Here is a 12,900-nt window from a genome sequence, read left to right as displayed (position 1 = left end):
TTAAAAAATAAAACATAATTTAAAAAAGCACATGTCCTGTTGGACCTTTAGATCTTATCCTGATTTCCTTTCCTAGAGCCTGCCGTAACACAGTGGGGAGATTTTTACGTGTATTTTTCAGTAACTTATGCATGTTTTATATTTATGTTCCCAGGAAATGTATGGTTGTTTAGTTCCGTGTTTCTTGCATTATTCCACCATCCTTTCTTGTGTGGTGGAATACACACAAGATGTGTAGAATACACATCTACAGAATACAGAATATGAAGCGTTTTCATATTTATATATACACGTTCCATTTATGCATGTGGGTGAATGGTTTTCTGCTCAGATGCCACCTTCCTCGGTCACAGGATGAGACACATATTTTCCTGTTATTTGACATCGCTTGGCCTGGCTTCCATGGCAGATTTATTGACGCACAAACTGGGGAGCGAGGCTTCTTCTTTCCATGGGCTCCCTGGGATGCAGTTCTTTACATGCAGGCAGAGGTGACACTACACGGGGCTCAGGTCCCCTGGCTAATGAAGACATCGTCACGCCTTTGTGGCTCCGTTTGGGAAAATGTGACTTTCATGGTTGGTTTTTAATTCATCGTCACTCTTGGCATCAGCGCAAGGTGCACTTTCCACCCCTGTGATCACGCTCCCCAAATTCTGTGCCTGCTAGTTTTCCGGCATTCATATATTCAGTGGACAGAGGTCACATACAGCCCAGCAGCGGGTGTCTCTGGCTCTCCTCGAGGCACGGGAGCCAGTTAGCCCTAACAGGTGGCATGGTGGGGAAGGGCCTGCCCATCTCTGAGGCCCTTTTTTTCTGATCTTATCAGGGGGTGGTGGCTCTAAACTGATAGGTTCCAGTGGTCCTGGCTGCGCTGTCTGGTCTCTGCTAAATGCCCCCACCTCGCTTGTCATGAACCTCACCTCCAAAGCCCCTGCTCCCATGCCATCAGGCTCAGCACCACCCCAAGTCCCTGCCCGATGACCCTTTCAACCCCACCATCCTTAGGTTGCGTGCTGCCCAAGGCTCACCCAGAGTTACGATCACAGCATCCTCATGGGGACACCATCTGCTTCAGGGATGAAAATAAAGATGCCGCCCGAGTATGTTTCGTTCACTGGGCGTGAGCAGGAGCAGGCAGGATTGTCTTTATATTATATATCACCCTCTGGGACGGCCGCATTCCTCATCCATGGCTGATGTTGTCATGAAAACTGAACATAAAGCAAAGCGAAACTAGAGCCTTTAAACTGCTTCAGCTTTATAAAAGCTTTCCCCAAGGGCCCCTGCCTTTGGCCAAAGCAAAGATTTGTCTTTACTGATCACTCAGAGTTGCGGTTTCTGGGAAGAACCATTTAAGCATCTTTCCATTTTTTTTTTTTTTTGGATTTGAAAATATAAAGCGGTACAGAGAAGAAAATTGTAATTGCTAATATTCTTACTACAAGAATGAACCATAGTTAGCATTTGAGCACCCTTGCTTCAAGTAATTTTTGTCTTGGTTTGTACTTGAAGAAATGATGCAGGTAATATGTCAAAATGTTATTGTTTAAAGAATTAGAACATTATAAAGAAAAGCAAACATGTAAAATATGTTTACATCTTATCCTAGTTTTTGCCCTCTCTGTGGGGAGTATTCTGAATAGCTTATGTATAGTGTGTAGTTATATTCATAGAAAATATTTGATCTTTTGTGTCTTGCCCTTGCTTCATTATTATGCATTCAACATTGGGTGTTATGTTTGTGTGTTTTATCCGTATGAATACATGTTGCTTTTTACTAATGTTTATGTCTTATCCAGGTCCCTGAGGTAGACATTAGTGTGAAAGTGTTAGTCGCTCAATTGTGTCCAACTCTTTGCAACCCCATGGACTGTAGCCTGCCAGGCTCCTATGTCCATGGGATTCTCCAGGCAAGATTACTGGATTGGGTAGCCATTCCCTTCTCCAGGGGATCTTCCTGACCCAGGGATCAAACCTGAGTCTCTTGCATTGCAGGCAGATTCTTTATTGTCTGAGCCACCAGGGAGGTGGACATTAGGTAACTTTAAAGTGTTCTCTAACATCACCCATCAATCAATAAATACCCGAGATGTGTCCCTGTGCACATCGCTCAGAATTCTCTAGGTGGGGTTGCTGGGTTGCAGGACCTACACACTCCATTTTTATGAAATTTTTACTGAAGTATAGTTGATTTATAATGTTGTGTTAATTTATTCTGTACAGCAAAGTGACTCAGTTATATATACATGTACATTCTTTTTCATATTATTTTCCACTATGGTTCATCACAGGATATTGAATATAGTTCCCTGTGCTATATGGTAGGGCCCTGTTTATCCATTTTATATATAATAGTTTGCATCTGCTAATCCCAAACTCCCAACTCTTCCCCTCCCCCTTGGCAACCACAAGTCTGTGCTTTGTGTCTGTGAGTCCTTTTTGTTTCTTAGATACGTTAATCTGTATCATATTTAGATTCCACATGTAAGCGATATATGGTATTTGTCTTTCTCTTTCTGACTTATTTAGTGTGATCATCTCTAGGCTCATCCATGTTGCTGCAAATGGCATTATTTCTTTCTTTTTAATGGCTGAATGATATTCCACTGTACACATGTACCATATCTTCTTAATCCATTTATCTGTCACTGGACATTTAGGTTGGTTCCATGTCTTGGTTATTGTAAATAGTGCTGCCGTGAACATTGGGGTGCATGTATCTTTTCAAATTAGAGTTTTGTTTGAGTACATGCCCAGCACAGGAGACCATAAGCAAAAAGAAAAGACAGCCACAGAATTGGGGAAAGTATTTGCAAATGATGTGACCGACGAGGGGTTAATTTCCAAAATATGCAGACCATTCATACAACTCAGTGACAGAAACAAAGACACACAATCGAAAAACGGCATAAGACCTGCATAGACACTTCTCCAAAGGAGGCCTTCAGGTGGCCGAGAGACACGTCGTGTTTATTGGACATCAGACCAGGTGTTTTCCAAAATGATTGTGCCAACATGGCTACACGGCTTCCCCCTCCCAGAAGGAAACAGGTGCTTGTTTCCTTGTGGCCCGATCAACAAGACACGTCTGAGTCATCAGCCTGATGAGTGAGAACAGTTTCTCAGCCCCTGGGGCAAGGCTGGGCGGTTGCTTCCCGCTGACCTTTCCTCTGTGTCCTCAGCTCCGGAGAAGGCATCTGGTCGAACCAGGGCTGTGCGCTCACGGAAGGGAACCTCAGCCACTCCATCTGCCGCTGCACGCACCTCACCAACTTTGCTATCCTGATGCAGGTGGTCCCGCTGGAGGTAAGAGCCAGGCCGGCAGGGGCTCCTGGGCTGCGTGGAGGCACCCTTTCTCCATCTGCCCACGGGGGGGCCGGGTGCAGGTCTGCGTCGTCAGTGCCTAGGGGTTTCGGTTGCAGCAGGGCAGATGGGAAGGGATGCCCAGGGGTTGGGGACATCTGCGGAGCTCCACTTCTTTGGTGAAACCCCCTTTGCTCTAGGTTTCCTCGGGCAGCATCTGTGCAGACCCTGGGTCCCCCTCGAGGATTCATGTGCAGCCTGGGAGGTGGTCATTGCAGCATTTTCTGCCTTTGGATCACTGGGTTTTGAAACCCTTCCTGTGCCATGGGATCCAGCAGAGCGTGGTCCTCAAGTGTAAGCAGTGTGCCTGGATGTCCAGAGAAGGTGTTGCCAGTGGTGAAACACAGGAGCTTCTATGTCCAGGGTGGCCACACCATGTTCTCTGAGCATTTCTGCCATGACATAGGAAACCCAGGGCTTCGGACCTGTTTCTAAGGGACCTGACTTCCAGCTCCAGCAGGAGTGAGTCCTGAGGTGGAGGAGGGGATTCCCAGCTGACTCCTGGGTCCTCCTCTCCAAAGGCAGCCAAGATGTCTACCCTCACGTTAAGGATGGGAGAGGCCCCTCCTGGCTGGGTTTCTCTGCTTCAAAATATTTCATCTTTATTACCTATTTGGCTTGGTCAGCACTCAGGACTGGAGATTAATTTCTTTGGTTCGAGGCAAGCATAGCTTTTAAGAGGAGAGAAAAATGGCCTTTAAAAATGCAGATGCCCTAAGTATAGCCCAATAACAAAATTGGAAATTGACATTGGTACAACCCGTAGAGTTTATTCAGAGTTCTCTATATGACAGCTTTATCATGTGTAGTTTCATGTACATGTCCAACCAAAACATAGAATTGTTCATCAACACAGTCTCCCTTGGGCTACCCCTCTGATTTCCCCGTCTTCCGTCCCCAGCCCCTGGCAACCACTAATCTATTCTCTGTCTCTAATTTTGTTACTTCAAGAGTGCTATATAAACGGAATAAGACAATATAGCCTCTGCCGATTGACTTCTTTACTCTGCATAATACCCTTGGAATCCATTCCAATTGCATCAGTAGTTCATTTTTCACAATTGCTGAGTAGTATTCCATGGTATAAATGGACCACAGTCTGTTTAACTGTTCACCTGATTTGTTGACTGCGTTTTATCATGAAAGGGTACTAACGTTTGTCAAATACTTTTTCAGCATCAACTGAAAACATGTAGCTTTTTGCCCCTTAATTCTGTTAATGTGGACAGTTTTTTTTCCCCCTCACAATATTGATAGTTCTTTATTCAGTCCAACTACAAGTCCTTTGTTGATAAGTGATTTACAAATATTTTCTCCCCAACTAACTTTTTGTTATTGTTGCTATCCTTTTCTCTGCTCACTTTTTTTTTTTTGAGGTAACATTGGTTTATAACATTATATGTTTCATGTGCAACATTATTTTTCTACTTCTGTATACATAACATTGACAAAGTGGCAAAAGCAATTCAATTTCTCTGAGAAAGAATAGTCTTTTCAACAAATGTTGTGGGAGCATCCATAGACAAAAGGATGTATGTTCCTACACAGAAGAATGAACCTCAACCAAAACCTCCCAGTTTATACAAACATTAATTTGAAAGAGATCACAGACAAATATAAAATGTGAAACTATAGAACTTTTAGGAAAAAAAAAATAGGAGGAATCTTTAGGACCTAGACCTGGGTGAAGAGTTCTTAGATTTAATACCAAAAAAAAGGGAAGAATTGATGAACTGGACCTCAGCATAGTTAAAAACTTCTCCTTTTTTTAAAGACTCTATTAAGAAGATACAGAGATTTTGAAGTAAAAACAAAAGGCCTTGATAATCTTGGATAGTTTTACAAAAACAGGAATCTTCAACCTGGCCTTCCAGATCCTTTAAAGTATGTCAGAGCTTAAAATCTACTGAAAAATATTATCTCAGGACTTCCCTGGTGGTACAGTGGGTAAGAATCTGCTTGCCAATGCAGGAGGCACAGGTTGATCCTTGGTCCATGTGTCTGATCTCTGGGAAGATTCCACATGCCGCAGAGCAACTAAGCCCGTGGATCACAACTACTGAGCCTGCACGCTAGCACCAGGGAGCCACAAACACTGAGCTGGCATGCTGCAGCTTCTGAGGCAGGCGTGCTCTAGATCCCACGGTCCACAGCAAGGGAAGCCACCACAACGAGAAGCTCACTTGCCGCAACCAGAGAAAGCACTTGGGCAGCAACAAAGCCCCACTGCAACCAAAAATAATAAAATTAATTATTTAATAAAAAAGAATATTATCTCAAACTGCCTCTCCCTACCAACCCTCCCCCCCAGTTCCATCCCCCACACTTGTGTTTATATAAGAACAAGACAAATGGTAGGTGGGCCAAATCTTAGACTTACTAAAAGTATATCTTTCCCTGTGACAGAGCAATTCTAAGGACAGGAACAAAGAAATGACAAGAGTGACGTGCAGAAGTGTTTGTAGCATCTTTACTTATAACTCAGATCTGGAAATCATCCAAATGTCCACCAACTCTCTACTAGATACAATCTTATATAGTCATAGATGGAATAATTACAACAATGATGATGATATGGCATGAACTCTGTGTCCCCCTAAAATTCACACGTTGGAATCCGAATACTTAATGTGATGGTCATGAACAGGATCGGTCCCCTTATGACAGAAACCCAAGAAAGCTCTTTTGCCCCCTTCCACCATGTGAGAACACAGAGAGAGTTTGGCAATCCACAGTCTGTGGGCCCTCACCAGAACCTGACTGTGTTGGCACTCTGATCTCAGACTTCCTGCTTCCAGAACTGTGAGAAATAAATTTCTGCTTTTGATAAGGCAAAACAAAAATGCAGATGCCCTGGGATGGGATTCTCTGAACCACAATGGGTGCCTGTGTGTGATGGCTTCCTTGGCTTCTTAGGGCCAGAGGAAATTGAGTTTTCCTGATGGGGGTGGGAGAGCAGCGAGGTGATGGGACGCCTCCTGGGATCTCCTAAGAAGCAGAGCAGGCCAGGCATCTGGAGATAAGTTTGGCTTAATCCCGTACTGTGTTTTGGAAATTGCAAAATTTTATTTATGACTCTGAATTTCTGGCTCCTTTTGAAAATTTTGGGTGATGCTGGGACAGAATTCTCAGAATAGTGAGACAAGAGCTGGGTAGGGACCTCTTCTTCCTCCTCTTCCTCCTTCATCAGCAGAGCTGAGCCCTGCTGGGAAGTGAGATGCCAGCACAGGGTGAGTCTCTTTGGTCATATGACCTGCCCTGGTAGGCGCTCCAGCAAACGCACCTCCAGTAAAAGGGACCCACTCTCTCGGGACACATCCATTCTTGGGTCTGCCTGTTTATGAACAGAGGTTTTGTAGTCCGGGTGCTGCATATATTGGGTGTCAGTAAATATTTGATAAGACCACGATTGTATCAGTTTTGTTAGGGAAGGAGAGATTTCTACAGCAACACCCAGGCTGCAAGCGGTGTTTACCTAAGGATCGAATTCTCATCCACCATCATTAGACAAATACCCATCAGGGACCTAAGGTGTCAGGCCTGGAGTTTCATCTGTAAACAAGAAAAGCCGTGCGTTTCTGCTTTGGAGTAGTTTATATTCTAGTGGGAAAGATAGATCATAAACAAATTAGCAACTAAATAGGTAATTTCAAAGAGCAATAAGTTTAGGAAGACCCTTGGGGAGAAGGATGGAAAAGATGGCAGGTGAGGAGGAGGGAGGTGGTGGGGAGGAGGTAGGTGTCTCCAAGGAAGTGACAATTGAACAGAGAGAAGAGGCTCGTCTCTCGAAGGCCTGGGAGAGGAATATTCCAGGTTAAGAACCAGCGAGTTCAGAGGACAGGAGGCAGGAATAGATGAGGTTGGTGTATCATGGAGGGAGGGCAGTGAGCATGGGGATTTTTCTGTTTGCAAAGCACATCGTGGGTTTTCCAAGCAGACTGTGAATTACTTATGGAGACTCCGGAGAGGACTTTTGGGCAATCCCTCAGAGGGCTTGGGTGGGGGGGGGGGCGCCCAGCACTCCCTGCACAGTCCATGCGTGTACACACCCGACGCTGTCTATCCCGACAGACGACCCCTTTTGCTTTTGTGATGAAGCTTCAAGCACGAGTTGGATAAGCAGACTTTTCAGCAACCCCATCAGACAGAGTCGCCAAGAGCCTCTGGGTTTTGCCTGGGGATCCTGATGACGCATGAAATGAAGCCCAGGTGCTGACGCGTCTGGGTCCTTCGGGTAGTGAGCTTTTAGAGGTTCAGAGCAGGCGGTTCTATCATAGGCCTGAGGGGCGTGAGCCCACCTCTCCGCCAGCACCCTTCGTGGTGAGTCTTTGTCCAGGCAGGTATGAACCCCAAACAGTCCCAGTAGGAATGTTATTTTAAGGTGTGACATTTAGGGATGAGTTGATCAGTACTCCTCCCTTTCCGTTTCCATCCTTCCCACATGCTGAGTCAAAACCCTTTCTCTCGTTGACCTGCAGTTCAGTTCAGTTCAGTCGCTCAGTCATGTCCGACTCTTTGCGACCCCATGAACCACAGCACGCCGGCCTCCCTGTCCATCACCAACTCCCGGAGTTCACCCAAACTCATGTGCATCGAGTTGGTGATGCCATCCAACCATCTCATCCTGTCGTCCCCTTCTCCTCCTGCCCCCAGTCCCTCCCAGCATCAGGGTCTGCAGTTCGTTGATCCTAAATCAGGGAGCATGCTGGGTTGGGAACCAATGGTAGCTGGGGAGACCAGCCAGGGGCAATTGCTAGTGATTTAAAGAAATAAGACAAGAGTGCCTTGAAGTGGAGAGGGTAAGTCCCTATTTGTGGGACCCAAGCATCAGCTGCTCTGACTGCAAGAGATGGACCCATTCTAGCGGTCCATCCGCTCGGTTCCTTCCTCTGCCTCCCTTGCTTGTCCTGGTCCACAGGTTCTGCTACCACTCGTGTCTCTTAGCACATCAGGCCTCAGAAAGTGAGGAGCATGGCTTCCAAGAGGTTCACTTCTCCCCTCTGTCCTCCTCGCCGGCCCCCTTTTCCTCCCTCCTGCCAGGCAGGTCCTTGGCCCTCATGGCTCTCTCAGCGTCCCTCTGGTGTCACAGAGAAAATCCAGCCATTCTCTTTAGCAGAGGCGCCATGCTGCCTCCATGCAGAACCTATGTGGTTCTGTGGCCAACCCCCTTCCTGACAAGCGGAGAAAGTGAGGCCCAGAGGGCGGGGTGGCCCGGCCCGTCATCCATCCGTTCATCAGTGAATTGCTGAGTTCCAGGTGACCCCTGGGCTTTGTAGGCCTTATTCTGGAAAATTCAGTGCTCGAGATCTTGAGTGGGGATGGAGACACAGCATGTGAAGGCAGTATGGTAGGCTAAGGGGGGAAGACAGAGGTGTCCCCGCGGGGCCTCCTGAGCCGGGCGTGATGGGTAGAGACCCCGGGGGAGTGAGGGAAGAACCATGCAGACGTGAGAGAGAGGACTCCAGGTGGAGGAGCAGCAGATGCAAAGGCCTGAGCAGGAGTGGCAAGGGGCTGGTGCAGCTCCCAGGAAAGGTGCCAGAGGCTTCAGACCTGAATGTCCGGGGGCTGACAGTGGCATGAGTGGGGGCCGCCATGGAGGGTGGGGGCGAGGCGAATTGAGACCCCTCACCCAGCTGACCGGGCAGGCACTGCAGATGTAGACCGATGCTGCCCCTTCTTCGGTTGAGAGCAACTGGAGATTAGTTTTGTGCAAAATCTCTTGATTGTTTAGATGTGTTGTTAATTATCCTTTCTAGGCCATGTGTCAAAGGTGTATCTGTGGCCTGGCCCAGTCCGATGCCCACAGACCAGCAGCCTGAATGTGCTTAAGGACCACTGGGTCTTGTGAAGGTGCTGACCTAGGCTCCACAGGTCTGGGTGGGGCCTGAGTAGTGCTCAGGCTCTATTGGCTCCAGACCGCTCTCTGAATAGACCCTGGGTGCAGCCGTCTCCTCTGTATAAGTCAGGTCAAGCTTGTTCTCATGTCCTGTGAAAATGGCCAGGCCGATCTTTACAGATATGAAGGGTGGGTTAGGGTTAGTCTGATTCCAAGTGTGTGCTCACTAGAGGGTGGAAACGGGTGATCTTGGGTGATCTTGGTTGGGGTCTGAAGGGAGGGAGTTGGACAGATCCCTGCCAGGAAGTAAGGTGCAAAGGAAGCTAGTGAGACTGCCTTTGGGGAGAGGAGTTTCAGGGACACAGGAAACAGACAAGACAGTGAGCCGCCAGCAGGGCAGACCCAGAGTCAGCAGGGCTAGTGTTCTGCCCACAGTGGGGTCTTCAGGGTGCTCCCCTGACAAGGGCAGTTCTGGAGTCATTGGAGGCAGCTGTGGTCCAAGGGTGGGTCACAGAGTTGGGTGCCTACTGATGACAGTAAGGACAGGACAGGCACTGCTTTGGGGTCTGTTGCCTCCTTCGGGTCTTGCCATGTGGATGGGGGGGGGTGGGGGCCTGTCATCATCACCATCACAGATGAGGGCTTGGGGACTTGCTTGAGGTCACCTGGGGACAGAGTCTGGAACTGAGCTCTGCTCTCCGATCCCAAAGCTTAGGCTGGTGGCCATGCCCACAGATGGCCCACAAGCAGAACTTCCTTCTCTGCATCTGTTACATGTGTGTGTGCGTGCTAAGTCACTTCAGTCATGTCAGACTATGCGATCCCACGGACTGTGGCCCACCAGTCTCCTCTGTCCATGGGATTTCCCAGGCAAGAATACTGGAGTGGGTTGCTGTGCCCTCCTCCAGGGGATCTTCCCCAGCCAAGGATCGAACCTGCATCTCTTATGTCTCCTGCAATGGGAGGCAGATTCTTTACCACTAGCGCCACCTGGGAAACCCCGATCCTTTACACACCAAGGACTAAATCTGATTTCCTGTATGATGTGGGTAGGTCTGCAGAGCAGTGGGAGTGGGCAGGGGCTCCCAACGCGCAGCAGGAAGCTGTGTTTGTGCCTGTGGGTGGGAGAGGATGGAAGCGAGGAGCTCGGTCCAGGAAACTAAGAAACCGGGGTCACAGAGCATCTGTGATTACAGATCCATCCCTACTCAGCGGCGATGCCAGATTTAGACAGCCTGTGGGTGTCTTCGTGGAAGCAAATCATATCTACTCATTGCCAGGAAAGGTCGATTTGAAAATGGTTTAAAATTATCCATGCTAAAAATGAACATTTTCATGAACATTTAAAAAAAACAAGGCAGTTATCACAAGTAGATGCCAGATCCGTGGTGCTTTTGGAGAATTAGTAAAAACAGCACAGATGCTTTTATTTTCCTGATGTTGAGGCTGAATCTTCCTAAGCTCTGCCTCCCAGCCCTGGTCTCAGGCTCTTGGACAGGTTCTCTCCTCCAAGCTTACATCCGCCTGTCAGCCCTTCTCTCTGTCTGTCTCTCCTGGCTCCTCTCCCACCCAGCTTCCTCCTTGGTGGTCAGCTCTTGGAAGACCTTTCCTCCCCGAGTGAGTCAAATAAGAGTCAAGAGACACTGGGCTGAACCCCGGCCTGTGTGATACACTCCCACTGATGCACTTGTGTGGAATGACCCCAGATGAGTCAGTAACAATTCACAGCTTGGAGAAGCAGTTGCTAAAGACTGAGAGCATATCATTGAGGACTCCTTCCTGACTCCCAGTGCCGTGTGGCTGAACTAGTGTGTGGATGAGGGAGTCAGTTCCACACGGGAGAGAAGCTTAGGGAAACACAAAGTGTTCTCCCTGGACGCTGGAATGCTGAGTGCATGTGGGTTTAGTCTGTAACCCCAATTCCCAGGCACAGGGACCGCAGGTACACAAGCACAGATGCTAGAACCTCCCTCATCTCCCAGGACTGACCAGTAGGGGGCGCCGGGGACCGAGGAACAGAGGCTCCCACTGCTGGGCTGCTCAGGTGGGCTGGTCCAGGCGGGATCTGGGGATGGGGGGCAGGTGGGCTTCTTGTTGAAGCGACAGTAACCGCAGTGTCAGACTTATGAAATGAATTTATAGGCAAGGAAATCAGAACAGGCAGGATTTGGAGGAGGTGAGAACAGGGAGTCTCCGGAACAAAGGCTGAAGGTATCTCTTGCCTTAGCGGGGATTCAGTCTTTCCTGTGTCTGGGATCCCCACCCAAGGTTTGCATTTCAGAGCACAGGCTTTCTGTCTAATGTGGGAAAGCTGTGCTATGACAGTCATGGTGATGGCTGAACCCGGTGATGCCCAAGGTAAGGTGGTGGTGGGCACAGCCCAGAACTGGCAGGAGCACTGGAGGCCCACACAGCACAGCTCAGACTTTCTCCAGGGCGCTGGCCCCTGGCTCCCTCATGGGCTCTTTCAGAGGAGCCTGAGTGTGGGCATCTATCCTGGGTGAGGGCAGGAGCTCTGTGCCAGGACAGATGCCCCTGGGAAAGCTGGACCCCAGGGGCCCCCTCACCTTCCCATCAGTCAGGGAGCCTGGGGAAGGAGCAGTTCCCTAAGACAGGGTCACAGCCCGTGGTCTGCAGGCTGACTTTGGCCCATAGACCTGTTTTGGTTAGCCCTTTTGTCCATGAAAACGAAAGTGTTAGTCGCTCAGTCATGTCCAACTCTTTGCGATCCCATGGAATGTAGCCTGCCAGGCTCCTCTGTCCATGGGGTTATCCAAGCAAGAATACTAGAGTGGGTTGCCATTCCCTCCTCCAGGGGATCTTCCTGACTCAGGGATCAAACCCAGGTCTCTCGCATTGCAAGTAGATTCTTTACTATCTGAGTCATCAGAGAAGCCCCCCCATTTGTCAATATTTCTTTTTAAAAAAAATTATTTTATTGAAGTATAGTCGATTTACAATATTATATTAATTTCTACTGTACAGCAAAGTGACTCAGTTATGCATATATACATATTCATTTTCATTATGGTTTATCACAAAATATTGAATATATTTCTCTGTGCTATATAGTAGACCTTGTTGTTTATCCATCTTATATATAATTGTTTGGTTTGCTAACCCCAAACTCCCAGTTCTTCCCTCCCCCAGCTCCCTTCTCCCTTGGCAACCACAAATCTATTCTCTACGTCTGTGAGTCTGTTTCTGTTTCATAGATAAGTTCTCTTGTACCATATTTTACATTCCTCATATAAGTGATATCTCATGATATTTGTCTTTGTCTGAAAGACCATGATGCTAGGGAAGATTGAGGGCAGGCGGAGAAGGGGACGACAGAGGATGAGATGGTTGGATGGCTCAATGGACATGAGTTTGGGTGAACTCCGGAAGTTGGTGATGGACAGGGAGGCCTGGTGTGCTGCGGTTCATGGAGTCCCAAAGAGTCAGACACGACTGAGCAGCTAAACTGAACTGAACTGATTTGTCTTGGCTATTGGAGATAGCACTGCAGTGAACTTAGGGGTGCATGTACCTTTTTGAATTATAGTTTTCTCCAGGTATATGTCTAAGAGTGGGATCGCTAGATCGTATGGTAGCTCTGTTTTTAGTGTTTTGAGGAATCTTTATACTGTTTTCCATAATGGCTCTACCAATTTACATTCCCAAAAACACTGTAGGAGGGCTCCTTTTTCTCCACA

General features: G+C 47.9%; 1 protein-coding gene across 2 annotated transcripts in view; it reads left to right on the top strand.

The window, feature by feature from the left end:
• ADGRD1 (adhesion G protein-coupled receptor D1) overlaps positions 1 to 12,900 on the top strand; it is a 179,443-nt gene that overhangs the window by 119,506 nt on the left and 47,037 nt on the right. For both annotated transcript variants that reach the window (XM_055404644.2, XM_055404645.2), the window contains one exon: positions 3,186 to 3,309. In XM_055404644.2, coding sequence (XP_055260619.2) covers positions 3,186 to 3,309 — 124 coding nt within the window. The remainder of the gene's footprint in view (positions 1 to 3,185; positions 3,310 to 12,900) is intronic.

Source organism: Moschus berezovskii, chromosome 19, assembly GCF_049115385.1.
Source record: "Moschus berezovskii isolate FMDL1 chromosome 19, NW_MosBer_1.0, whole genome shotgun sequence".
NCBI lineage: Eukaryota > Metazoa > Chordata > Mammalia > Artiodactyla > Moschidae > Moschus > Moschus berezovskii.
Note: the sequence above shows the minus strand (reverse complement) of the source record. Positions and strands in the feature narration are given on the sequence as shown.